The 27,637-nt window shown below is 42.2% G+C and overlaps 2 protein-coding genes across 10 annotated transcripts in view; one reads left to right on the forward strand and one right to left on the reverse strand.

Annotated features, from left to right (window-relative positions):
* KANSL1L (KAT8 regulatory NSL complex subunit 1 like) overlaps positions 1-21,245 on the forward strand; it is a 59,528-nt gene extending 38,283 nt beyond the window's left edge. For 7 of the 8 annotated variants that reach the window (XM_039381347.1, XM_027751959.2, XM_039381346.1 and 4 more), the window contains exons 7-15: positions 4,153-4,315; positions 6,674-6,784; positions 7,195-7,332; positions 9,433-9,557; positions 10,770-10,894; positions 11,849-11,903; positions 17,104-17,216; positions 18,713-18,851; positions 19,487-21,245. In XM_039381347.1, the coding sequence (XP_039237281.1) occupies positions 4,153-4,315; positions 6,674-6,784; positions 7,195-7,332; positions 9,433-9,557; positions 10,770-10,894; positions 11,849-11,903; positions 17,104-17,216; positions 18,713-18,851; positions 19,487-19,735 (1,218 nt within the window). In that variant the 3' untranslated portion in view covers positions 19,736-21,245. The remainder of the gene's footprint in view (positions 1-4,152; positions 4,316-6,673; positions 6,785-7,194; positions 7,333-9,432; positions 9,558-10,769; positions 10,895-11,848; positions 11,904-17,103; positions 17,217-18,712; positions 18,852-19,486) is intronic. The other variant, XR_003546507.2, reaches the window with a different exon arrangement.
* A 3,833-nt stretch (positions 21,246-25,078) lies between these two features.
* RPE (ribulose-5-phosphate-3-epimerase) lies at positions 25,079-27,637 on the reverse strand. Of its 2 annotated transcripts, none has more exons than XM_027751962.2 (6): positions 27,438-27,637; positions 27,241-27,320; positions 27,021-27,160; positions 26,326-26,460; positions 26,075-26,161; positions 25,079-25,643 (listed from the first exon to the last, which is right to left on the reverse strand). In XM_027751962.2, exons 1-6 carry the CDS (start codon positions 27,635-27,637, stop codon positions 25,521-25,523), a joined length of 765 nt encoding a protein of 254 aa, XP_027607763.2. In that variant the 3' UTR covers positions 25,079-25,520. The 2 variants fall into 2 exon arrangements, with proteins under 2 accessions (XP_027607763.2, XP_039237286.1); XM_039381352.1 differs by having other exon boundaries at positions 25,308-25,643; positions 27,449-27,554.

The raw sequence follows: 27,637 nt of genomic DNA on the forward strand, positions 1-27,637 counted from the left end.
AAGCACTCTGCAGTGAAGTCCTGCACGTTTATCTTGTGATTAAAAGAGGTTTCATGGAACTCTTATGTTCTGCCAGAGGGTCATAGCTCTGCTCAGAGCAGGTTGTTGAGTGCAGAAGACAAAGACAATGGAGCAGTGGGCTGGCCTTTAAAGGAGATGCTGAAGCAGAGAGGTAATAGGATTAAAACTTGGTGTGTTTGATATTTAAAGAGTCATGACCCATACACACAGTGGTTCTCTTGAATCCCATAATTAAATCTCTGCAGTTTAGTTGGCTACCCATTTAAAGAACAGTTTTTGATATTGAGGGGGATAGCTCTTCTTTGATGTTGCTGAAAAGTTCTGAGGGTGTGTTTGTAGGTAGAATAAATGCATTTTCCTTGCCTTTCTGGGCTTAATAAGAATAATCAGGAGCAGACATGACAGGTATTCAGCAGGGTGTATTTGTGCAAACTTAATTAACTTACTGGATTCATACACAGTAGCATAATTGAACTGTGTCTGTGTACTGTTACATTTAGGCATGTCTCCAGAAATGGTAGGAGTTTTAGTGATCCGTAGCTGAAACCATAAAATGAGTATTCACTTCAGAATCTTTGTAAGGGAGCACAAAATATATTTCTTTTCAATTATGGCACACTTCATAGACTGACACTTTTTTCTCTGCAGAAGTTTGGGTGGCCAGTAGTGTTCAGCTTTCTGACCCTTCTATAACGGAGGCATGAGCCAGTTGTGCTTTGTCTAGTGCATCACTTTATCACAAAGAAGTGCGAGAATTGTTTTAAATATCAAAATTATTTGCTTACTGTATTTTCTGTAACTCAGTAAAACGGCACTATGAGGGAAAAAAATCCAAGTTTAGAATTCATAATATTCTAGAAAATTAGATTCTGTTGATTGACACCGTTCCTTATGAAGTTTAAACCAGAATGCTATTTTAGTTGAATATTTAAAGCTTGCACACTCCTGATTTCCTCTCAAATACAATGTGTTTTCCTTAATTGAATGAATTTAATGTAATATTATAATTCATATCTGCTTGAGCTCAGGAAGCATGAAATTTTGTATTTCTGTAGTGACGAAAAATGCTCCAGGAGATGTACAAGGTATAGTAGAGCAGCAGAAAAATTGATAAGAGTTTAGTAATCTTGCTTTCTGAAGAGTTGACATTGTGGTCAGGCTTGCTACAGGGCCTGTCTTGTAAAAGCTGTGTGCCATGGTCTTCCTGAAACCCCTTGTCATTGCTGTTGATGAATGGATATATTTATGGGCTTGTTTTCAGTTGGGGTGTGGTGGATTTTTTTGTCGTGTTAAAGAATTGATAATTTACTGCTGTAAAAGGCAGCTGGGTTGTAGACTGTGTTCTACTCGGAATTGGAAGCAGGGAGAGTTTAGCTTTCCAATAAACAGATCTTCAGTTTTGTTTCAGTAAGATTGAAGCACTTTCTTTGAATGACACACTTTAATTCCAGAGCAAAGGGCTTCTGAAATTTTTTCCTCAAGAGTTGACATTCCTGACAAACATCACTAATTCAGCTTTTTCCAGTGGAAAACTACTCCATCAGAAACTTAAACCAGATCTGGTAGCTAGGAACACAGACACTACCAGGTTTTTAGCTTTTTTTTCTAATAGCCTCACAGGCATTTAAATAAAATTGCTCTTGCTTCTGTAGAAGTCCTTATTTTCTTTGGATTACAAACTAGCTTAATGAAAGATTTCATTACTTAGATGTTGATGCCAGAGCATTTGAGGCACTAATGCACAAATTCACGGATGAGGTTTTATAATTCCCACCACGGGCAAGTTGAAGAAAAGAATTTTGCATTTACCAAAATTGGCAGATGGATTTTAATACAGTTTCAAAATAGATTGTGACTGTGGAGGTTGTTTGACCATGTTTTTGAGCAGGCTGAGTTTTAAGCTATAATCTAAATGTGTTTGTGGCTAGAGTGAACTAAAGCAAGAAAAAGTGAGTCAGGACTATAGAACTGGATGTCAGAAAGTGATGGTCTTATCTATATATTTTCTAGGTAATTTTACTAATTAATATTCGGGGATTTCTTTTTAAAGAATGAGAGATTTATTTACTGCAATGTGGATTCGTTTCTGTAAAAAAAAGACAAGCAGAAGTGGTGCAGTTGCAGCTTAAATAGTGGAGTTTCAGGAAGCTACTTCATTTCTAAAAACCAAATATGAAGAGGAAATATGCTTTTGTGCATTTTTGAAAAGCAAGCCCTTAGTGCATGGAGGTAGAGCAACTACTTAAAAGCTCTTTAAGCTTGAGTTTAATGGTCCGTATAATGGGAAACATTAAACTCACTTCAGCATTTATCCCTCTAGTGTTTCCAAACACAGGTCCCAGTTCTGCTAGCACTTTATGGATGTTTAAAGTTTAACAGATGAAGAGTCCCATATGTTCGTCACAGGAGAATAACACAGAATAACACAACGTTGATTTGAAGGAGTCCTGGGCTAGAAAAGAATTCTTTCCAGGTTAAGTTGAAAGTACTTGTATATAGACCTGTGTATGGAGATCAAAGTGGATTTAGGTCTGTTAACGTTCCCTTGTGGGGGAAAAAAAGTTAAATAAGAGAACCTCACCACCATCACAGCATTACAACATCCTTGCTTGATTTTAATAGTTTCTGAGATACAGTAGCAGTGTAGGGAAGTTGTTGACTGAGAAGAAGGGAAGAGATGGAAACGGGAACTTTTTAGTGGAATATTTTCTAAGATAGTGTGGGTTGTGAACACTGATGCCATCTGACAGAAGGACTGAGTAAGTGGAGGGGGATTTTATGTGGTGGATATAATCACTGCATCACTAACACATGAGTGGCACTGCTAGAAAACAGCCTGGAATATTTCAGGCAGGAGAAAGCAGCTGAAGAGATTTCTCGGATTCGGAAAGCAGCAGTACTGAAAATATAAGTCATGTTCATTGATGTTCTTGCCTTTGATGCAGCTGCTAGATGTCTCCTTTTATAAAAAGTCATAAGAAAATGTTATATTCATTCTTACAGTTTTTTACACTGGAACTCTTTTCCAGGAGATGATAAATGTGACTATTTGCACAGTGATAGGCTGAGACCCTTGAAGTACCCACTTCTCTCCCTTGCTGTTTGTAGGATCTGCAACATTTGGCAAGACCTATAGAAACCCTTAAAATGTCAGTATTTGGGGGATTACTACCACTGCTATCCAATAAGACTTAAAGTACCATCAGCAGTATTATTTCCCTGCAGGACTTCTGTAGCATATGCTGAAGCACAGACTCGACTGTTTGCTGCTTTCTTGTAGCATCAAATTCAGTTCTTTCCTTCTGTCTTTCAGAGCTCAGTATACGGCCTGCACTCTGAAGCTTACTCCTGCCCATTTTCACCTTCTGTCTCAGTCCTGTTATCTCACACCTACCAGTTCTGTGCCACCCATCATTTTACCTTCCATACTTGACCAAACCTCACAAATAAGCAGCTAAATTAATCTTTCTTTGCAGTTCTCTTTCTAGTAATTCCCCTTACTACCTATTAATCAATCCTCAGTGCGTCCCTCTCCGTATTTATTGCTGTGTGTCTTCTTTTGTTTATGTTGCTTACCTGATGTTTAAATTGTAACAAGGTGAAGACTTTGCCCTCTTGTTTTGTGTAAGTACATGGTGTGCTTAAAATGTTAAATATAGTTGTTTACATTAAAATGGCTGAGCTCGAACTGTCTAGAGATACTGATAGTAAAAATGTGACTGAGGGCATAAACAAAGGAGACCCTTCTATTTAGTCTCGTGTTAGGTTTGTTTGTGCTCTCTATCTTGCCTGTTGTGCTGGAATTAAATTTTAAAGAGTATCGATTTGTCATAGGATAGATCAAAATAAGGATTAGAAACAGTTACGTTTTCTCTGAAAGCTTTGACAGCTGTTTCCTGCCCCTAATTGAAGGGGGGTTTTGTATTCTTTGTATTGTACACCATGGTCCACGATAAGTGGAGGTAAGTCACACTTAGACTATCTGAAGCTTTAGGAATACTTCTGCCATTCACATGTTAAAGGATGTCACTCACTGAGTTGTTAGTTTGTTGGGTTTTTTTCCTCTTCTGGTCTAATTTGAAGTACATGAGTAAAGGAGAAGTTAAACTTTGTTTCTATGTATTCTTGCAGACTCTGCCATGTAGAGATGCCTCCTTTCCGTGTAAAACTCAGTTGCCATATGTGGTGCCGGCCTCCACTTTGACCAGCAATGAGTACAGCACAGAATCTAAAATCCTAGATTACGTGCAAGAGCTGGACTCTTCCTTCCATCCAGTCTTATCATTCCCTTCTGGTAAGTAATGCCATGACTACAACAGGGTGGTTGTGCTTGTGACAACTGTAGAGGTTAAGGACTAACTTGTCTTTTGGGTGATTTTTAGAACTTAGTTTTCTTAATAGAAAACCTTACACTGTCAAAATACATGAGTTTAGACTACAAATCTGAACTTCATCCTAACTTTTGAAAAGCACACCACCTAGGTTTCCTGTACCAGCAATGCTCTTACAACCTAGAAAGACTGGCCAGGAAAAAGGTGGGTTTCATGGTGTGTCTAATTGAGTCAGTGTTAGTCCTTTAGAGATGGTGCTGTTACCAACACACTACCATATCTTAGTTGTGTTGTTTTCATAAGCAACTTTCTGTTCAGGCCCTTTGTACTAGTTTTAAAAAGCTTTTTTTAGGTTTTCTGATTGTTTTTGTGATAATCAGCATTTTTGGTGATCTTCAAAGTTTATGATTTCTATCATCTGATTCTTTAGTCTTTTTGGACAATAATGTATGTGATGTCTGTGGCTCAGCTGTGAAGTTAGTGCAGGTGCAACCCAACAGCAGTTGGGACTTCAAAATGGAATAATAAATGCTGCTATCAGCACAAGTGATTCATCCTGTTGAGTTTTTGTGTGATTTTTTTGTTTTAAGAAAATCCCGTTTCCAGATTCATGCTTTACTCAGTGCTTTGTGTACTTTGCTGTCTCTACCTCCTCATAAAGACCACTAGTCTGTTTGTCATTTTCTTTCATGTGAAAGAATTACTGTGAATAAATGCATGGTAGAAATTTTCCAAGTTGTAGCCTGATTCAGTTTCATGTTTTCTTTGCAGCTTTCTTGGTTATCCCCTTCCAGAGAAATAACTTCTCTTAAAATACTGCTTGTGCTGTGCCCACATCTTTATATATTAAAAAAACCCAAAAGCGCCAGCAGAGTAAAGGAAAAGGGGTTTATTTTAATTTTCTCTTTGTGCTAAAAATGTATTATTGGCCTTTGTTTTGTTTTGGAACTCTGGGAGTTTGATTTTGTAGTGTGCAGAGAGGGATTCAAGATTCAGATGTAGTTCTCCCGTGTTGTCTTTTCTTGTATTTTGCTTTCAAAGGTGAATCATAATTTGCAGGCAACCTAGCAAATAGGGTAGAGGGACTGGCTCACTTCTGGAAGCAGAGCTGCCCATAGATCTAAGTCTTGCCTTCACAGTTTCCAAATGACCAAGGATCTTGTCCAAAAATACATCAGTGGTTGCAGTGTCCCTTGAACACAAAAGCACCTCTCTAAACTTGCACCTTGATAACTGGAGAATTGTAGTTTGTGTTTAAGAAGCTTGGGCTTCTGGTATTTCTGCACCTAGCCTGTGGATAAACTGAGACAAGCACTCCTGCCCTTTTGATTAAGATAGAGGAGCACAAAATAAAAAATCTCTGAAACATACAGGTGAAAAAAGACCAAACCAAAAAAACCCAAACCAAAGCAGGAGAAATGTTTTGGTTAATTCTTTACTTAAATTTTGTGACTAATACACCTTTGAAGACCTTCTTTATGTTTTACTTGGAAGTAGAATAGGAAACACGGCAAGATCCTTGAGATGTTATGACAGAATACCTAGATAGATCCATATCAAATTGAAATAAATTGTTCTTTTTAGCAAAATATGTTGAAAGTTTCTGTCCTGGCTCACCTTGAAGGCACATGAGGCTGAGATTGTGTGTAAATATAAGTAATTTAAGGCCCACCCTTGGATACTGCCCTTGGTCCTCTTCTCATTCTGAATATACTAGCTGTCAAGCTGGCTTCTTACACTGACTTTTTTTTTTTCCTATTTAATTTCTCTTCATTCTTGTAATTTCTTTTTTCCCAGAAAGGCTTTTCAGAGAGACTTATTTTTCTTAAGCCTTCCTGCCTTACAACAGGGGGTAAATTCCTTACCACTTGAGATGTTTTGCAGGCTAATTCTGGGTTAGAGCTCCCATCAGGAAATGAATTGCCTTGCCCTGCTGTAACCTTTTCAGGGAGAGAGAGAAGGAATGTACCTTGAAATTACCTCTAGGCTCCCGGCAGTAACAATTTCCAAAAGCATTAATGACTAATGACTTGTACCCAAAAGGCTGAACTGAAGCCTCTGCAGATTCCAGGAAAAGCGCCCTGTATGCTCTCTGCTGTGCTGGGTCTTGTGCAGGAGTTCATCAAGAGGGGAAGAGCCCAAGCTTATTCTCACTCAGTACCTTCCAGAGCGTGTGTCACTCAGCACTGCTCATGGATTATATTGCGCTGTGGTGGGTGAATCAATTCCTAGACCTTTAGTGATGATGGATAATACATTGGCTCAGAGGTTGCCATATTTCTAATACTGACCCTCTTCCATTTGGATTTTTGATTTTTTAGATATTCCTCTTCACGTATACTTTGAAACATTATTAAGGAAGGATGACATCAAAGGAGAACCTGTTGATACCTCATCTTTGGGAGGGGAGTTTAAAGTGTCCTCTGACAGTGGTATGTAAAGCAACATATTTTAGTATTGGCAAGACCATTTTCTGTTCATTTGTCAGTAATTTCTTCCATGAAGAGGCTCAGTTTATAAATTTAGCACAAAGCAGGTTATCAAAGAAGGTAACCGATTAAGGCTTTAGGTGGAAGAGGAATCTCTTCCCAGACCACAGTGTCAAGTTCTCCTTTGTTGCACTGAGATGATCCCACCAGAGCCGTAGGAGGGCACTAATAGCAAGTGGGGGAGTTTGGGCCAGGTGCCTGACTGAAGTGCTGTTTACTATTGGGATTCCTATCATAAGTTTTGGTGTTGGTTTTTTTTTTTCCATTATAAATAGTTTACCAGTTGAGATTTCCTGTAAATTGCGTCAATGGAAAATAAGTTTTTGATTTGATACGTGCTTTTTTTGTTGTAGACTATAATCAGCATCATGTTTCTGTCAAACAATGGAACAGTGGCTGTTTATCTGTTTCCAAATCTCAGTTGGTGTCAAGAACATCCGATCAGCTGTCAGAAGGAAGAAAGAAAAGACACCTAAGTGAGACAGCAGTAGGTAAGAGAAGTGCAAGAAGACACTAACTCTTTTAAAATATGTACTGTATAAATGCGTTTGTAACCACTGGGCTTTGAGAATTAATTTTGTCTCCAAAAAGGATACTCTTACGAAACTTGGGACACCATGAAAATAATTTGCTATTTTAAAGTATAGTAATCCTCTTTCTTCTTGAGTATATATTACAACAGGACAAGCTTCTGTATTTTATTTTTGGAGTAGTCTTAAAGGAAACTGCTTAGCAGTCCAACTGTGTTTTTCTGATACTGGGTTATTCTTAATATGAAAGGGGTTTTTTTATAGTAGTCAGTGAAACAGACTGAATTGCAAAGTTGTCTGTCAAATCATGTGCCCAACAAAACATTTACTATTCCTGGCATGTTTGGTCCACTGTTTCATTTGTTGTGTACTGTCATTTCTGGTTCTGGATTCCTTCCAGACTGTTAAGAGGACTTGTGGATAGCCACTGCTTATTCTGTTTTTCACTCCTGTTATCATTATATTTTAAGCCATTGAATCTTTACTTCAGCACTTGGTAAATTAATAGGAAGTGCCCTCAAAGTTCTGTAGAATAATGTGATAAATTAGGGATAAAAAATTCAGTGTACCGTTGAAGGATAAATGGCATCTTACCCTCTCCAGGCTGTTAGAATGTGAAGTGTAACAGATCTTGTTACTGATTCATTTATGTGACTTTTGGAAAACTTTTGGCAAATTTGCTCACAAGACATTTGAAGACAATAAATCACTGAGTAAGAGAAGAAACTGTTAAACTAAAAAGAATTAAAAGGTATAAATGATCAGCTAACATTGCAAAAAAATAAACTTCGGATGCATATCCAGGTAAAACTGCTAGTGTAGTCTTACAGTATGAGGTGGAAATATGGGAATTACTGCAGAGATGATTTAATAAAAAATTACGATCTATGATTAAAAAAACCCCACCCAAACCCACAATACAAAACCCCAAACCAAACCCACCCAGTTCATGAGAAAATTACAGGAGAGTTACTCAGATCAACAGTTGGAGGTACTTGGGAGCTCTAGTAAGAGGGCAGACTGCTTCCTATAAACCTTTTGAAGTTACAGTTAGTCTTCTGCCAATAGCATTTAGTTTTTTTAGGTAATGGAACAAAAAAAGCTATCTGTTATCACAAGGATCATAGTTTCCCAATGCCAGAAAACTGTTCTGTGATGTATTCTCAAATAGCAGCACAAATTGTAGCTTATTAGTGCTATGGGTGTAGTACCACATATTTATTCCTAATTTGGACTCTGTATAGGAGAAATTATCCATGGGGAAGATCAGCCTAATGAACAAGGCAAAAAATAAAAGCTTTGTGTGCCAGGGAGTTGCAGAGCTGCCTGGGAGATGAGAGTTCATGTCCTTGACCCAGCCTGTGAAATACAGTCTTTAGAATCAGTCTCACCTCTTTTTCCACGTTGGAATACACTGATTCTTTTTATTAGTTGGTATTAAATTTGAGTTCTCTTTTCTTAATGGAAATTAAGGCAGAAGGAAGGCAGAACAGGTGGTTAGATTCTGAATCCCCCTAAATGCTGCTTACAGTGGGACTGAATGGGAGTAAACAATAATTACAATTTGTCTGGAGCAGTGGACCACAACTAAAAGAAACCACTATTGGTTTGGAAATCTAAGCTAATTTTGTTCATTACCCTTGCTGCCAGTTTTATCATTTATTAAGGAAGAAACTGTCAGTAAGGGCTCAGAGAACTGGTGAGATGCACCCCAGATAGGGAAGTGCTGCTAGGGAACAGGGGAAAGCATTCCTCTGTCTGATTGCATTTGCTGTGTGTATCTGTATGGCAGATCCTGAAAAAATAATCAGGATTTGCCCATGTGAAGGTGGTTTCATGAGGAGAAATCCTTTGTAGAAGGAGAGGGATGAGTTTTGTAGTAACAACAATGACAGGATAAGCAGCAAGTGTTTATTTAGATGGCTTTTTTTAGTATCCAGTAAATTGTGAGTGGTTCACTGTGGGGTTCTAGAAATGACTTTACAATTACTGTATGGAAAAATTCTGCACTCTAATGGACAACAGCCGGTATGTATGTTTTTATTGCTATTTTTGTGACAGGCGACAGTAACACTCGGTTTGAGACGTTCTCCTTTCAACATGGAGAGCCAGAATCCCACAGCAGTTTTGCTGCTGCGACCAGTGTCAGCACGATGTCTCGGCCCACTCACAGCACTTCTTCACAGGTAAAACCAAAAATGCACCACTGTCTCAACTGAAATCTCAAAAGAGAATCGTGCAAATTGATAATCCAAAACCACACACCTTTCACAGCTAATTTAGTGTTAAATTACAGCACTGAGCATTTTTACAGTAAATCCATCAACTAATGGATTCCAGATTGAGTATGTGGTGTTTCTAAAACAGATACTTACTTGTGAAAGAGTTCTGCAGATCATACTGGAGTGTAAGTTTGGTTTATTGGCATTGTGCCTTTTTTTTTTTCCCCAAATTTCATTAAATACACTGTGATTTATGTTCCCAGTTTTACACATGGGCTCTTATGACCCTTTTTTCTTGGTGCAGCTACATAAAATGGCCTCATGGTGCAAATATAGTCACAAAATTTATTAATTCTCAGTTTCACCAGTTAAAACACTTTGTACAGAACTGTAGGCAAAGTCTCTGGTATATAACTTTGATGAGGAACAGCAGAGCTCTGGTTCAGTGAAATCCCTGCAGAAACAGTCTGTTTTATCCGAATTCATGGCGAATTTCACAATAATATTCAGATTTCAATTCCATGGTTTTGCTAAGCTTAGTGGTATACTGGTGCTCTGTAAGTTGTCATGTTTTAATGCAGAGTGGAGTTTAAATGTGTGTCCCCTACGTAGTTTTGACAAGTCATACTCCTCCTTTTTTTCCCTTGAGCCAACCATCATCAAAGAGCACCTAAATGGGCATTTTAGGATAGTCTGTTTCCATTAAAGTTCAGTTAAAAATGGAGAACTTGTAATATGGAATGTATCATGATTTAAAACTAAATTTTCTCTCTCTTTTGGAGTTCTTAATTATATCACACTGAAGAGCCACTTGGGTTACAGGTTAGTAGATGATAGAAGATCATCTTTGTAGACTGCACACCATGAAGAAGGTGGCATTAACTTCACAGTTCTCCTAAGTACTCAGAATTAACTGTACCTGAAATCAAGGAAGAGAAACTCATGTTGATTTCAGTAAAAGTTACACTAGCAAGAAGTAAACCTCAGAAATGAGACAGTTTTAAGATTTATTGAGATTCCATTGAAGGGAGGGAGACGTTGGAAGTCATTAAGCCGCTAAAAAATGTGTTGAAGTTACAGACTTTCTCCTTGTGAAGTTCTGATGTTTCTCAGCTAATGTGTACTTCCTATGATTTGAGCTGACGCATCCCCTCTTGTATTGATTGTATTATTCAGCATAACTCCAGGAGGCGGTTGAGAAGTGAGAGCTCCTATGACATAGACAACATTGTTATTCCCATGTCGCTGGTGGCACCATCGAAGTTGGAGAAACTACAGTACAAAGAAATCCTTACCCCCAGGTTTGCTCACGACCTCTTTAATTGCAAAGATAGCAAAACAAACGTGAGAATTTTGACAAAAATATAATTAACATGGAGCATGGAGTTAGAAAATGTTATAATACTAGGATGGTCTCTTCATGTGCTTGAGGCTTTTTTATCTGTGCACTTCAGTTTGTGTGACTGAAGTGGTGGGAAGACTGGACAGCTGATAGCACATGGAAAACAGTCTGATATACACAGGGAGGTGGCAGATGCACAGACTGGCTAAAAACAGAAGTGGGTTTATATCATCTGAATTATAGTGATACTCATGGCCTTAAATGTGCCATAAAGCTGACCGACTCTGAATGGTTATTTGGAGGTTACTGTCTTTTTTGTGTGTTCCTAAGAAAATAGTTTGCTGTTTCCAGTGAATTAAACAAAATGGATTTAGCATATATTTTTTAAATTCAGACATTCTGATACAGTAGAATAAACTTATTTTTTTCCATACAGTGTAAGCCTATAATCCCTCATTCTACAGACATTTTGTTTGTTTGTTTCAGAAAAAGAACACGAGGTAATTGATCTCCAATGGTGAGATCACCACCAATTCAGTGGTTTACTAGCAAATTCCCTGAAATTGGCTAAATGCACTTGTTCTGTATTTTAAATCTCTAATATGTAATTGCTTTTATATTGCCTTTAAAGCTAAAAATATCATTAAGGCTCTGTTGGATAGCTTAAAGACTGTGTTGGGAAAAGGAAATGTTAGATACTGAGTTGTGAAAGGAAAATTTAAATTTCAGGCATCTTTTATCAGCACCTTAAATTTGTGAAATTATTTTATTTGAAGGAAATTCTGAAGCACAAGCAGTGGTGAAAAAGGATTAACTAACAATATACTGTAGAAATAAAAGAGTCATCTCTACTGCTGAAATAATGAAACAGCATTTAGGTAAATTAATTTGATTTTCCTTGTCTCATTTCTAGCTGGAGAGTTGTTGAACTTCAACCTTTAGAAAAATCACATACAGATGAAGAAGAGGTAGGCTGTATTTTAATTAAACCACCAGTTTTTATTTAAGCTAGATATAATAGATAATTGGGATAATTGGTACATACTTTGTGAAATCACTGACTTCATGCAAATCCCGGTAAGTTTCAAGTTTCAGAAATAAATTATTAAGTATCAGATTGTGAAAATTTGCCTGTCCCTTGCTGCTGCACAGTCAGCAGGCCCAAAGGGTCCCTTGGGTCCAGCCTCTGCCTTCCCTGCTCCTGAGCACTGTCATGCTGGCTCATCCAGTGTCCGTCTCCTCGGGGCTACTTGTGCTATAATGCTGTTCTTTTCTCTCATCCTCTCCCTCCGTGGCCAGTTCCCATGGCATGTTGCTCTTCAGATGGTAATTAGGCATCCTGCCTATAGGTCCAACATGTTTATTCAGTTTTCTTCTCAGTGTTTGTTTTCCTGCAACCCTTCTGTTGGGAGGAAACTTTTCTGCTTTGTCAGGAACAACATAACCTTCAGTAGTTCCCACCTGCCTTTTGAGCTAAGTTTGCACATCATGCGGTACTGTTGCTTCCTCCAGACATAAGAATCTATTTTTTCTTCAGGGAATGTCCATGGACTTTGCAGCTGAGGGTCCCTTTCTTCCCTAATCAGGGGTTTGAGGCATTTTGTAACCTTAGGGTGAACATACCAGCAGGTCTGGTCTCTAGGCTGGTTTTTTGTGCTTCCAATCTTTTTGTAGCTCCTTTTCCAGAAACCTGCCAGTTTTGCTGTCCTTTAAGCATCTCTAATCTCCCTCCAGTCTCTGCCACTATCACCAGCTGTAACTGTAGAACTTTGTGCTCTCATCCACAGTATCTGTTCTTGAGCTCCTATTTCAGAGAATCTCTACAATTGGGGTAGAAAATACACTCTGCACAAAGGCATTAGCTTCATGACAGTTTTGCTAGGTCTGTAGCTTCCTGCTCCATGGAAATGAACCTCTAGGAGAGCATCATGGCCTCAGTTCCTTACCTGGTGTAGTTGCACTTATTGGCAGCATGCTCTTTGGTTGGAAGGAAGAGAAAAGCTTACTCTGCCCCCGCCTTTTCCAATGCAATTGAGAAATTCTTGTGAAACCTGGTGCTCAGATTTATGTCACCTCCACCCACTGACTTTTGGGCTGCTACCTCCTCAGCCAGCAGGAAACATGCCTGATCTTCCTTTGTACCAAGAAGGTCAAGTTACATGCACAGGAGAACTCTCCTGCAAGGATATTTAATTAAACCATTCAGAGAATAACTAATAAGGCAGCAAGGGCACACTGTCCCTTGAGCATCTACTGTTCATTACTCTCTCTTTATTCTGGTATCTGGTGGAATGAGGGATGGAAGAATTTCAACACCAGTTTGCCTTCAGGGCTTCCGGGGACTTGCTTGGAGGAGTCAGTGGGTTTCTTGTTTAGATTTCATATCCCACAGAGATGACTTGTCTTGTGCTTTAAGTGTATTTTGCTGAAGGGACTTCAAGGTGTCTCTCTGAAGCTCATGGGCCAATCACTCATTTAGTAGCCCTCCCAGTACATTTGTGTTTGACATGACTCATTGATCCAGTATGATTCATCTTCTGGCCAGGAAATAACTTGACTTAACAATAAAGCAGCTTTGCCTCCTGCTGTGGCCCACTGTATCTGTATTGTTTGTGCTACTGGGTAGAATTAGAAGGGACAAGAGAAAAATGCTACAGATATTGTTCGGCCGATTTCCCCCTTTCTTTTGGGATCGTGTTAATTGGTTTGGATGTTTTTCAGAGTACTGAGAAAAGGTGATTGATCATAATTCTTCCACTTCCTTAGCTTTGAGCCGAGTTACATTTGTTGCCGTGTAAGCTTGTGAAAAGACACAAGGAAACAGCACCATTACCTGTTTGCATTTTCTGCACTCACGCTCTTGACACGCTTGAAACTGCTCCTTGTGCTGAAGTAGGTCATTCATGCAGGAAGAGGGAAGGCAAAATCTACTTTCTGCTTTTATATAAAATACTCTTTTTCTTTATTTTACTGCATAGTAGCCTGTGGTGGCATTATATAATAGATTCTTTTCTGGCTATCTTCTGCATAACTAAATTGAAAACTTCTGGAGTTGTCCTTGTGTCAAGCAGCAGTCAGGGATTTCTGCCACTGGATAACTTTTTTTTCCTTCCTCTTTCTCTTCTCTCTCTTTTTTATTTAAAGGCTTTCAGTGCAACAACCCCTATCCATGCAACAGACTTGCACTCAGTTTCCATGAGTTACAAAAAAATTTGTCATTTTCCACAGGAGCCACACTTCCAAGGATAGAAACTGAGCACTTTCTGGGAACCAAGCCTATTCACCATATTTGAGTATAAAAAGCCTTTATTTGAGTATAAAAAACTTACCTTCTTTGGGTGCATTTTTGTTTCTGGAAATTTAGGCTTACAAGGATAAAATTGGCAATGCAAAAGTTAATCAGTATACTATCTATGTCTGCTCTATTACTTGCTCTAAAAATACTTAAGTTTCTGGAAATAGAGCATTTGAGTTTCCTGCTTTGCATGTGTGAATTTGCAGTCTGTTATTGCTTTAATGCATGGGAGGGTGTGGCACGAGTCTTCCTGTTTTATTTTGGTTTTAATTTGTTTTATCCAGGTTAAAATTCTGGAAAGGCACAGTTGTAACATTCAAGTTTATTTTGTAGTTGTTTGAGTAACGACAAATACTTTGGAATAATTCTGTGTGCAGTTAGTTTTGCGTAAGTGTTTTCGTGGCCTATGACTCAGTGTTCCCTGTGGAGCCAAAGAGTAAAACACAGATTTTTGTTGTTTTAAGAACAGAATATTTCAGAAATATTCCTGCTGCTATTCAACATTGATGCACAGTGTCTTGTAGTGCGATGGGGGGATCCAATCCATAGTTTGCTTTAAGTCTTTTTCTTTGAGTGAAATCATTAGACATGTCTCACAAACAGGCCTTCCCCATTGCCTTTTGTCTCAACATCACTGCCAGATCCGTCCACTGAGGACTGGCACTTCTTTTTTTCCTTTTTCAGACTAACCTTAGTGGGGAAAAATATCCCAAATTTCTCATGTTACAGCAACTTTAAATTAACCTAAAGTTGGTAAAGTACATAAAGCATTACAAAGCTGGGGAGGGGCAGAGGCTGTACTGAACCAAGCAGAGACCTTTTACTCTGATGTCATGAGACTTTTATCCATAGAATAAAGAAAAATTTTTAAATAAGAAAATGTAGTCTTCAATGGAATAACGTAGAACTCTTTTTAAACAAACAAGTTGTTTAATCTGCTATCACTAGCTATGAAAGGAACAGTAGGGCTTATTTCTGTATTTTTCAAAACTCTTCACTTAAAAAAGGAATATGGACTTGGATTTTTGAAAGGAAGCTTGTTAAAAATGAAGTTTCTTCCCAGGATGAAAAGTTTTGGCAATTTGCAAAGAAAATTATTTTCCAAGTCTTAAGTTTTTCTTTCAAAATTATCTTTTGTTTCCACTTCAAAGGAAATCTGAGCACACAGAAAAATCCCGAATTTTCCCTGAGGGAGTAACACTTTTGTAGTTCATAAAATTCTCACTTTCACGCTATACATCATTGACCTTGGAAAGACAAAATGTGAACTGAGATGCAGCCTGGTTCCGATTCCATCCAAGTGACAGAGCTGGTGAATTCCAGAGAGAGGAGGAAACCCACTAAGTTGACTTGCATGAAAGGAAACCAGCAGCTAACAATGTGGTTTGTGTTTAACATAAATAAATAAAAGCAATGAGGAGCCTTCAGCAAGGCATCATGAGATGGCCAAACAAAGCAGGCCTGTTTGTCTGAAGCTTCCTGTTGAGTGCTGAGGCAGCCACAGTTTTACCAGCAGGTCCTGAAGCCGATTCTCATTGCACTGAAGGCTTTTGGATGCTTTTCATTCATTGTAATGCTTTGCTGTTGTACCCATAATGGCAGTGAACTACCTCTGGGCCGAGAGCTGTCCAGAGGGGAGCACTGCAGCTGCCAGTGTCACCTGTGGCACTATGGCACTACCTGGCACTGCAGTGAGGACTGTGCATTCAGTTCTGTGTTTTGTCAGGCTCAATCAGAAGATAAATAGTGTTACTTGTATAAGACCACTGAGGATTTTCCTTTATAGAAAAAAAATCAGTTTATCTTCCATGGTCCCCCACTTACTAGTATAATTCTTGTCCAGGACTGATCTGGCTATGCGGCTTCACAGCTCCTATGGACAGGAATTGTTCTTTCCTAGAATTTCTCTGCTTTTGAGTTGGGAGTGGCTGACATAAAATCCATGGCTGCAGCACTCGTATGCTCTTGCCAACCTCAGCTTTTTAGCTGAACTTTGAATGGTTTGGAGCACTTTGAAGTAACTGTGAGCTGTGCTGAAGGGGTCCAGCCAAGATCTCGCCTTTCCATCAGGGGAGCGAGGGGGAAGGGCAGAAGGGCAGCAAAGTGCTCCTCGCCCAGCCCTGGCTAAGGAACAGACTTCCTGGTGTGCTGCCAGCAGAGAAACAAAGGTGGCAGTGAAGGTCTGGTGCAATAACTGCATATTTTACCTGAAAAGCTGGCTCTTGTTTGACTACGAGCAGGTAAAGTACTTGTGTTAGGGCTGGTTGAAGCTGTGCTGGGGTCATGCAAACCATTGGCTAAGAAATAGTCTCTTCAAAGCAGAAGCCATTTTCTGCTTGGTTTTGTAGCAGGAATGCGGCACCTCAGGTTTGCTGAGTTTCTCTCTGTGGAGTTTTCGAAGTCCTTGGTGATCTCAGAGCTATTTCTCAGTGCTTAAAGAGCACCTGGCGAATCCTGCTGCCTCCCAGCCTCCTCCTGAAACAGTGTCTGGAAACTCCTGGAATTTTTGCTTGTCTTTATTATGTGCTTTTAACACTGCCTTGATTTGCAAATGAGTACATGTCCTCTTAATTTTCTGCCTCTCACCATAGAGAAAAATGTGTTAGTTCCATGGGGGGGTATAATTTCTATATCCATTCAGATTAACCTCAGACATATAAAGAAATAAAGGTGCAAGTGACCAGCATCCCATATACCAGAGCTCTTGGGAGCTGAACACGTTTTTGGGTGTGCCTTTATACTGCAAGCATGCATTGTATTGCGTCCTCTTGTTCAGTGAACAGACCTTTGCAGAATTATATATAATACTGGCTGGCTTTGTTTCTAGTGATGTTTATGATGAGTGCAGCAGCTCTCCCTGTGTCTTGTTACAGGCAGAAGATCTGTCCGACGAAGCTTTTTCCTTGCGTCACACCAAGTATGAAGAAAGAGAGCGTGCGAGATGGTCGCTGTGGGAGCAGAGCCGCTGGCCCAGGAGGAACAGCAGGCAGGTGTACTGGCTTTGATAAGAGCCTTCCTATTGAACCTGGTCTGGGTTGTTGGTGCAGCAGTGTCACAAATGCTGTCACAGAGAAGTTTGAAAACGAGGGCACTCTTCGTTAATTCATCAGGGACAGTACCAGGTATGTTTGGCTTTGTGGCTGGAAAGGGAAGGCAGTGCTGAGACATGCATACTTAAAGAAATTCGGCATGTCAGTGACCTGGTATTAGTGAACAAATAGCTTACTCCCTCACTGAAGACAGAGCTCTGGTAGCTGATGCCACTCCCAGTTATTAGGACTTCAGCCACACAAGAGTAACATGAGCCCTTCTTCACTCACCTGCCTCAGACGAAAGTCCACTGCATTCAGACATTATTGAAGGGGTCCTGGAGTGTGCCAGGGACCTTACGCTTTAAAAAGTCATTGTGTGAATGGTTCATTCTCTCAGGTTTGCCATCTGGTGCAGAACTCAACAGAATTAAATATAACCACTAAAAGGCTTTCAAAAAGTAGCGTATATCGGAGTGAACATCATAAAGCTGTAACTGCAGTTTGGCACTGGGAAGATGATTCCCATAAATCACTTCAGAATCTGAAGCATCCTGTAAATGCTAACATTTTCTGCTTTTTGTCATAGGCTTGTGTCTACTCTTGGATGAAAGTGAACCATGACACTAGGAATAAATATGCAAAGATAGCTTTCTTTAATGCAGGAGAAAAGTAGAGCTAAACCATCTTAAGGAATTCTATTTTAAGCAATTTTGAACATAAAAAGACCCCAACTTTAGAAAGTATATTGAAAAATAAAAAGTTCTGTATGTACCTTAATTTTGAAACTATGAACTTCTTGGTGAAATCTTAGTGCTACTTGAATTCAGAAGTAAAACTGCTCATTGATGTGAGCAAGGTCAGGCTTTCACCTGGCATTTCAGATGCATGCCACTGTTTTATATCTAGTACAAATTTGTATTAAAGGCAAGGTCAACATTTTTAATCCTGTTTAATTCTTGATTGCTTTGGAGTTGAGTCCAGAGCAGAGGAGAGAAGGGGGAGCCCAAGGACCTGCTGCTGCCTCTCAAGTTGCATTGGCTCAGACTGCTGACGGTGCAGTTTGGAGACTGCAGGCTCCTGCACGTGATGCTGTGTTCTCCCAAGTGGAAAGAGCCCACAGCTCACTGACTTCTTTTGTCCAAAATCACAGTTCTGGTGAGCGTGTGGAGCAAGGCACAGGAGTGACCAGCGACCAGCTGTCTGCAGACAGGGTGTGCCTGTCCCAGCCCTGTTTTGTCCACTTAGCTCCTCCACACAGTGCTCCCACTTTGGCTCCAGACAAGAGGGTTGTCAAGAACCACATATGTTTTCATCTGCTCTTTTGATTTAAACAACCAGTAGGTAGCATGTACGGAGAAACTGACCAATTTGAAAAGAAAACCTGAACTGTTCCTGGCAATGGGAGAGGACAGGGAGTAGTTCTTAAGACTCGTTTCTTATCCTGCACTAGATCTTACAGCAAAAATGCCGACGGCCGACACAGCCAAGACCAGTGTGCTGCTGACCCTGCTCCCGACCCGACTTTGGAAGCCCACAGCTCTGTGTGTTCAGGGATGGCACCACTCTGCAGGGAGGGCCAGGAAGCAAAGGTGGGTGCTTCCAATAGCTTCCAGGTCTGGACAGGTTAGTGATGACTCTCCCTACCATAAAACAAAGAACCTGAACATACTCCCCTGTCTCGCTGATCAGAAACTCGGGCTGTCACCCCAGTGTATGTGCACTGAACGTAGTGCTGCTGTTTAGAACAAGATTGCTGTGCTTTTTAAATTAACCGCAAGATCTGTCAACAGGTAATAATTTCATTGCTCATTACACAGGGCATATGTTTTTGAGGCAAATATGGCAGGACTGGGTTCAGGCTGGATCTTTTTTCAGGGATGTTGGTGAGGGTTCCAGACAGGCCTGATGGTTACAGGGTCAGGTATCCTGATGGGTCTGGCACTGTGGAAAAGAGCTTCCTCCTTCCTGTACTATGCCTATTCAATGGTAGCTCTGTTAATAGTTCAAACCCTTATGTAGCCAGCTTCCATTGCCAGCTGGTGCCTAGCAGTGTTGTATTCTTTATCTGAAGAGCCCTGCAAACATTGTAAAGAAAGACACTCATTTGTAACTTGATAGCAGATCGTTCTGCACAGAGCTAATCAGTTCAGACTCAACTAAAATCCCTTTTTACCCTCTTTCCCTTTTTTTCCATCCTCACTCCTACGCTTCTACTTCCTTTCAGTCTGGGCTGTGGGAACTTCGAGTTTTTCCACTAAAAGATGAAGAGGTAGAAGCTTTACTATGCCAAGATCAAGTAACAAATGAGGCTGAAATGTCAAGTGCAGATTTCCCCAGCAACTCTCCCTGCGCTCTGGGCACACCCACTGCTTTGCCAGACAATGGCCATCCACCAAGAAAACAATCTACCCAAGAGTCAGAAGACTGCAAAAACATTTGCCTGGGAAGCAACAGTACAAGTAAACAAAGGTGACAGGGAATAATGTGGTTCATTAAGAAAGCCAATTAAGGTGGAGAAAAGTGTAAGGTAAAATCTCTCTCATTCACACAGCATATGACAGCACAATTCAAAACCTTTGTGTTAGCTGCATATAATATATTTTCTTTCTTGCTTTGTAACAGGCAGGATAAATCCCAAAGACAACACTTTCTTCTTCCTGAACCCCAAGAGAAAGTAATTATTTCAAGCTGGAAGTCTAATATTCCCAGTGTCGCGAGTGGGCACACATAAATTGCTGGCACCATTCACTGTCTGTTGTCATATTGTCACATTTGTCAATAATCATCCTTTTCTGTTTTGTTTGTTTTCAAATGCATTTCTGGTTCTAGTGGACTCTGGTGCAGCAGGAGATGCTGCCTACCTTAGCCGACAACTTAAATTGAACACAGAAAAACTACTTGAAAATAGAGGGGATAAGCAATAGCCTCAGATTACTTTCCTCTGTGGCATGACCATGGGGCAAAAACCTGTCTCTCTAACTGCACGTGTAAGGTAATGGTAGGTGAGAACCAGCAGTTCAAAGCAGGTCATGTGGAAGTCTTGCATCTGGCTTAAAATCTGTACTCAGCTCTGAGTAGTGATGGGGCATGTTTCATATCTATGTCCTCAAGCAATAAGGTAGAAATAGCTCACTGTTTTTCCATAGTCAATGTATCTGCTACCCAGAAAGTAGGGTCTCTGCTTTGGGCGTGTGGGGAGGGAGAGAGAGGAGGAAAGGTGTTGAGTCAAATCAGTGATGCAGCTCTTGGAATACTGTGGTTTGGGTCATCTTATTTCTTAGTCCTTCAGCAGCTAATGAGGCTCATAATACTTTGCTTTAATATGTTTAAAGTCTTGTTACAATTTCTGTATAGTGCCTTGTAAGAGTCTCATAAGTATGCCAACATTTGGTGACTAGCTGGAAAGGAAAAGATGATTGATGTCTAGAAGACCAATAAAAAAAAAAGCCCCAAAGCTTTCCACTGTGATTCTGGATAAATTTTTCATTTCCCAGCACACTCACAGTGAGGAAACAAAGGCAAGCTGTTTAAACTTGCATCTAAATAGCATGGTTTGGAATGTATCTGCAATCCCAAGAGGTATTAACAAAGATTACACATTGAATGTAGGTATAATCCATCAACAGGATGTTTTTCTGTGTAGGACAGTTGAAGACAGTTTAATAGGAGTCTGTGTTTTTATGCAGTTTTCTTCCACGTGTAATATCTGGAATGGCACTGGACAGATGACCCAGTTTTAGTGCCGATTTTTTTTTTTTTGGTCAAAATGACAGCAAATATACATACACTGGGTATCTGCAAACAGTTCAGTAAAGTTTCAACGCTACAACCTATTGCTACATTGTAGTTTATTGCACATTCTGATTATTTTTTTAAACACTTTTTTAACACTGGTTTGTCTTAAACTTGAATCTTGCCTCAGTGTCTGATACAATAATCTTTGATGCAAGGTTGGTTTTTTAATTAAAAGTTATTTCTATATATGTTGTATATAGTCTGAATTTGATGGCTTTTTAGAAGTGAAGTAGCAGCAGCAGTGCTTCCTCTTGGCACAGAGCCCTGCTTGGCCCACAGATAGCTTTGCAAACCCACTGTAGCTTTGCTGTGGTACTGTGGCTGTGCTGTGGGGCCCCCTCAGCACCTCAGTACTAAGCTGGATGTTGCCCTCTCTCTTTCCCTGCATGAGCATCTGCTGCTGGGAAAAGGTTTCTGAAAGGTACGTGTCTCAGATGCTTTGCAGGTCTTTTCCATACCTTTATCCATTCATTAGGAATGATACCTTCCATACCTTTATCATTCATCGAACCAGCTCTCACCCAGCTTTGTTGTAAGGTCAGGGCTCCCTGTGCTGTCTGATCCCTGAGGCAGTAGGAAGAGTTCCTGCACTTCAAGAAATGGGACACAGCAAGTAAACCAGCCAGCCAGCTGCCCTCCATGTCCTGAAGGTGCTGCAGGAAATGGAAATGCAATCTAGTATGTTAAGGGAAGGAGAGAGAGGAGGGTGTTTTTCTGGATTGGAGGGTGGGAAGGGTGTTAAAAAGGGGGCAAAAAAGAGATAACCCCCCCCCCCCCATAGGATAGGAGCTGGATTCCCGTTTGGTCAGCCTGGGGACCTGTAGAGTGTCCTTACGCTGGTGGTTCAGATCCTGGCTGCCAAACCATCGTGTGGCTGCTGGGTCATTCCAAGTGAGGGCTAAAGCAGCTGCTGCCTGAGCATTGCACAGCTAGAGCACGGTGCCAGAGCCATTCCTCCTGCTCACAGTGCCACCATGGGCCTGCCCCACACGGTGGTGGCATGCAGGGCTCTGCCATCAGGTGTGCAGCACATGCAAGTCCTGGCAAGAGCCATTGGGGAGGGTGGCCAGGAACAGGCTGTATTTGCTTTCCCCCAGCACTTGTCCACCTGGAGGTCCCTCCCTCTGGCGGGGGAAGGTGGGCAAGGCTGTGTGCACATGGCAGGTGAGATACTTTTCGGGAAGCCTTAGGCCATGCTCCTCACCTGCGGCACCTCTACTCATCTGCCACCTTGCAGCAGACCTATGCCCTGCCCTCTCTGTCTCCACTGTGTCTCTGCTCCAGCCAGGAGCAAATTCAGGGAAGCACCTGATTTTTCAGTAGCCCCATTTCACTACTGGGACAGGGTTAGAAAACTTTCTTAATTCAACGTGGTCGCAGGACCAGCCCCTCTTCATTTTCTTTCCATATGCTGTATGCAGCTGGAATCAGCACTGGTATAGTGGTTTATTGCCTGCAGCCCTTTTTCAAGCAGAACTGGGCTCCTACCTCCAGACAGCTCAGTTTTACCTGAATGCTGGTGTTGTGAGGAAGCTGCTGGTGGTGGTGGGAGTGGGCTGAGAGCTCAGGGCCAGGCTCATCCTTGAAGCCACAAAATGTGTAGGAACCCCCTTCTTGTTTCTATTCCTTTTCAAAGTTTTAAACAGAAAAAACCAGAAACAAAACCCAGCCTGTTTGTCTTTGGCTGTTAAGCTATCAAAACAGCTGTCAGTGCTGCTCCCAGTGCTGTGGCTGAAGGTGTTACAGAGGCTGACTGTGAAATACCAGCTTAAATATAATGCAGGAAGCCCCTCCCAAGCAAGAAAGGGGGGGTGCACAAAGGCATTTCCCCTGTGCTTAATTTACCATGTGCCATTGAGATTTTTTATTAAGGCCGCTTACGTTCTGCTCCCTGCTGCTATGAGGGTTTAAACGCTTCATCTCTGCATCCAGGACCTTAATGGAATGTAAGTACAAATACAAACTACTTGACCCTATTAAAATTACGCCCAGTGTGTGTCTCCTGCAGTGTTTTATCTTGCCCAGGGCTGTGGGTGTACCCTCTGCAGGATGTGTCCAAGCCCAGCCTGACTTGGCTCTGTCAGAGTTGCTTTCATCCTGTTTTCCAGTACAGACAGACCTGTGCTGTCAGACCCCCCCGGACTGCTCTAGACCATGTGCCTCAATACCACCAGGCTGTGCTCTCCCTTAACAGAGCTCTGCAACCTAATGGGCCTGGGGTTTATTTGGCCCCGGGGAGACCATGCAAGCAGCTTGCTGGGTTTTCATGTGGGCACTTGGTTCCAGTCCCTGGGGCTGTGACAGGCCCTCCTGAGAACAGGAGAGCAGGCCTGAACAGACCCGAACAGATTACTTCTGTAAATGTACAGAGGAAAGAAACTTGAAACAGATTTAAGCATTAAAGGACATTCAAGAATCATTCATTACTGTTATTCCATGAATGTGGTCACTAACAGCTTTAACCTGAGATGTGTAAAAGCTGCTGCAGCATAAACCCATCTGGGTGGGACTCAGAAGCAATTAAGTAATTATACCCTGTATGTGTACTGTCTCTCTCCCACAAGACTCCTAACCTGAGTCAACGCAAGTGCAAACTGCCAGCTTTAAAACAATGACAAAGACATGGCTACAACCTGTGAAAGCATATCACAAGGTTCCACAAAACCTAGTACCATCAATTAACTAGCACAACTTGGGTGTTCCCCCCACATTATTTAGGATAAAAAGCAGAAATACTTTGATTACACTTTCAATCCAGTTTACACTCAACTGCAGGAAGCCAGGATAGTACAGCTGTTGTTCTCCTGCTTTCAACAGCATGAAAAGCCAGACTCCACATCCTGAACTAGCATTTTCGTAGCTGGTGGGTGCTCAGCCTGCATTTTACCTACCAGAGCTGTGACTGTTTGTCCACGAACGTACATTAAACTCAATGCTGGTTCTTTCTAGAAGCACAGCTAAGCTGCTCTTACACACCCAATAGGCCTTGGACTTGCCTTTCCTAGCCAAGCCTGCTTTTGGCAAGCCTCTTCTGAAAGATCACTCAGTGCAGTATGTCCAGACAACTCTGCTAGTTCCCAAATGGGGTTGCAAGTGGAAACAGGAAGCAACATTTGTTCACCTAAACCACAATTAACCACACAGGAAAAAGATGCAGTTCAGCCATTGGAGACACTTGTCTAGACTGTTTGAACTAGCCCTCACTCCTCCTTAAGAAGGGCAGTGGCCCTTGCTGTGGGGCACCTTGCAGGCTCTGGGCTCAGGAGAAGGGGTGTACCAGCAGCTGCCAGGTGACACCTGCCCAGCTTTGCTACGAGGACAACACACCTGACTTTGGGCCTGTGGAAATGGGAGCCTCCTGGCCTGGGCCCCTGGGGGAGCAGACTGCAACCCTTCTGTAATTACAACTTAAGGGAAAAATACCACGCAAAAAACCACAAAATATTAGAGTCAACAATCCTAAGTGGAGCTATGGGAGACAGGTCTATGTAAAAATGGCCTGCTCAGGTCTTCCTCTGGTGTGTTGCAGCTCTCCTTTCATGTGCCCAGACAGGCCAGTCTGTGAAGTGGGCACAGCCAACGGAAGGACTGAGAACTATGTGGTTCCACAAGGTTTTTTATGGAGCCATCTCCAGACATTTCAACCTACATATCACTTCAGCAGTATCAGTTCTGTAGGTCACCACCTTAATGGTTTACTCAGGCACATAAACCAAGGAAGCTGTGGGACAAGAGAAAGGTTTTTAACTATCTGAACGGTTTTAAAGCAATGTTCTTCCACGGAAACTCATTGCTTCCTGGAATTTCAGACACTGCTGTCTTAACTGGCTATTTGAAAGCTAAATGAGAAGATATAGAAGCTATTCCCCACTTTGTGACCTGGTAAAGATGCTGCACTGACTTGTTCGATAAAGGCAAAGCACAAGGATATTTCTGGCATCAGTGGGATTTTTTTTTAGCCCTCTTATGACTGCATTTTCCCCAAACTTAGTCCCAAACCCAGTCATTTGTGACAATCAGCTTAAAGGAGACTTACCGCACCAAGGAAGGGGCATTTTAATGCAGTAGTGGAAAAGTTTTGTAGGAATGCACAGATCAAATGACAAAATACAGACACAGCAGAAGGCAGTTTGATTAAGAGTCTTCCACAAGACAGATCGCTTGTGGCAATGCTACAGCAAGCAAAAAACTGACTGTAAGTCAATCCAGTCAGCATTAGAGCTTGTGCTATAAAATTAGCATCCACAGAATCAAGAGACAGGCTCAAACCATTGCATTTCCAACCCTGAAAGACAGGCACAACGTTTCCCACTTCTGCTTGCTTCATCGCAGTGAAGGAACGACTCCTCTGTTCAGCAGCAACAAGCTTCTGTGATTAGTGTTCATCCAGCCCTCCCTTGCACACGAGAGACAAGGGTTCTCCTGCATGCCCAGAGCCTTCTTGAACACGGCTTGGGCAGGTCTCATCGATCCAGACTGCGCTTCTGAGCTGCTTCTGAACACACGTTCCTGAGCAGATTGATCACAGACCTCGGGTCTGCGCTCTTCATAATAGCACTGCCAGACACAATCATATTGGCACCTGCCTGAAAGACATGGGACACCCATTCAGTGGAACAGGCTTACAGTTTTCCTGTTGTAAAGCACTTAAGGAGGTATTGAATTCTGGGCTAGTGGTAAACAAGCGCTACTTCTGGGACACAGGTGACATACCTCCAACTACAACACCCAATTAGGTTTAGAAAAGACAGCTCTTCCCCCCTCTTTCTTCATCATTGCTCCTATTTACCTGAACACACAAGAAACAAACAACTTCTCTAGCTTAGGGGAGGCTTCAGTAGCCACTATTAAGAAAAGGCAAAAGATTAGACCCCAAGTAGATTTTTATATTAGGTGCCTAAGTGTGTTCCCTCTGAAAACTTTAACAGCCAAAATTCCTCCAAAGCTTCATTTTCTGGGAGCTGATCAAGTGTCTTGGCATAGTGACTGAGAACGGTACTCTGCTGCGACCTCTTACCTCTGCGCACTTATGGATAGTGTCAGGCCCTACTCCTCCATCCACTTCTATATCCAAGGAGGGAAACTGTGTCCTCAGCCACTGAACCTGGGGAACCATATAAAAAGGTGGGCACTGAGATCCACACTGAGCTACCACCATCTCATGCAGTTTCTTACACATCCAGACAAGGTTTATTTACTTCACCGCTACACTCCATACTGTTAGTTAGCTTTTAGCTCAATAAATAAGGAAAGAGAAACGTAGTTTACCTTTGGCATCATGTCTTCCATAAATTTTTGCCCTCCAAACCCAGGTTCTACTGTCATCACCAAAGCCATGTCTATCTGATTGGCCCAAGGTGCCAAGTGTTCAACTGTAGTGCCAGGCTTGATGGCCAAGCCAACCTGTGGGGAGGTAAGAAAAAACCAAGTGCACCTTAGGATGATGGCAAGGCTGGCCTGAGCTCAGTACAGACTCCTAGGAAAGTAACTGTGTGTCTGTCTAAGCTCTGGAAGAACAAGCTGGTTTAGGTAAAGATTCCCCATTCTCTTCACTGAAACTGAAGACTGACTTCATGCACTGAGTGTTAGGGCTGCAAGTGCCAATGTCTGACCACCTGAAATGGCAACAATTAGTTTTTCATAGAATCACGGAATCAGAATATCCTGAGCTGGAAGGGACCCACAAGGATCACTGAGTCCAAATCCTGGCCCTGCACAGGACAGCCCCAACAATCCCACCATATGCCTGAGAACATTGTCCAAGTGCTCCTTGAGCTCTGGCAGACTTGGGGCCATAGCCACTTCCCCAGAGAGCCTATTCCACTGCCCAAACATCCCCTGGATGAAGAAACTTTTCCTAATATCCAACTTACACTTCCCCCGACATAGATTCACTGGTCACCAGAGAACCAGCCAGCAAGGTGGCTGCTCATTACGCCGAGCGCAGACCGTGCTCCCCTCACCTTCATCCCATTCTCTCGAATGTCCTTTATCAGCGCCCCGGGATTGTCCGTCGCTTCTAGATGGAAGGTGTACTGGTTCGCGCCAGCGACTGCCATGGGCTTAACCCACTGCTCCGGCCTGGCCACCATCATGTGCATGTCTGGAAGAGGGGAGCGAGCGGGGAGCTGGGGCCGGGTCCCGCTGCCGAAGGGGCAGCGCCCCGCAGCCCCCGGCCCTTACCGAAGAAGGGCTCCTGGCCCAGCTGCTTGCGCAGGCTCTCCACGACAGGGTGGCCGAAGGTGATGTTCGGGACGAAGTGTCTTGGGGCCGAAGAGAGAGACGCGGCCGCCCGCAGGTTACCCCGGGCGGCCGGGTGGGGCGGGCGGACCGGCCCGCCCCCCGCGCCCCCGTCCCGTCCCGCCCGCCCCCGGCGTTACCCGTCCATTACATCCAGGTGCAGGTAGTCAGCCCCGCAGTCCAGCATGCGGCTGCACTCGGCGCCCAGCGCCGCCAGGTCGCTGTTGAGGATGGACGGCCCGATCCTGCACCCTGACGCCATCACTGCGGCCGCGGCTGCTGCCGGGACGGAGGGCGGGGCGGGCGGGCGGGGGCAGGGGCGGGGCGGTGCCTCCGCCAT

Source organism: Pipra filicauda, unplaced genomic scaffold (genome assembly GCF_003945595.2).
Source record: "Pipra filicauda isolate LSUMZ 115617 unplaced genomic scaffold, ASM394559v2 scaffold21_size4447388_pilon, whole genome shotgun sequence".
Lineage (NCBI taxonomy): Eukaryota > Metazoa > Chordata > Aves > Passeriformes > Pipridae > Pipra > Pipra filicauda.

What these genes read in the sequence shown, in the direction of transcription:
- RPE (XM_027751962.2), bottom strand. Translation starts at nt 27,637, where the DNA reads ATGGCGGAGGCACCGCCCCGCCCCTGCCCCCGCCCGCCCGCCCCGCCC. An exon ending in TTCGAGAGAATGGGATGAAG is followed by an intron (nt 26,461 to 27,020) that starts GTGAGGGGAGCA and finishes ACCTCCCCACAG; the next exon opens with GTTGGCTTGGCCATCAAGCC. An exon ending in CTATCCATAAGTGCGCAGAG is followed by an intron (nt 25,644 to 26,074) that starts GTAAGAGGTCGC and finishes CATGTCTTTCAG; the next exon opens with GCAGGTGCCAATATGATTGT.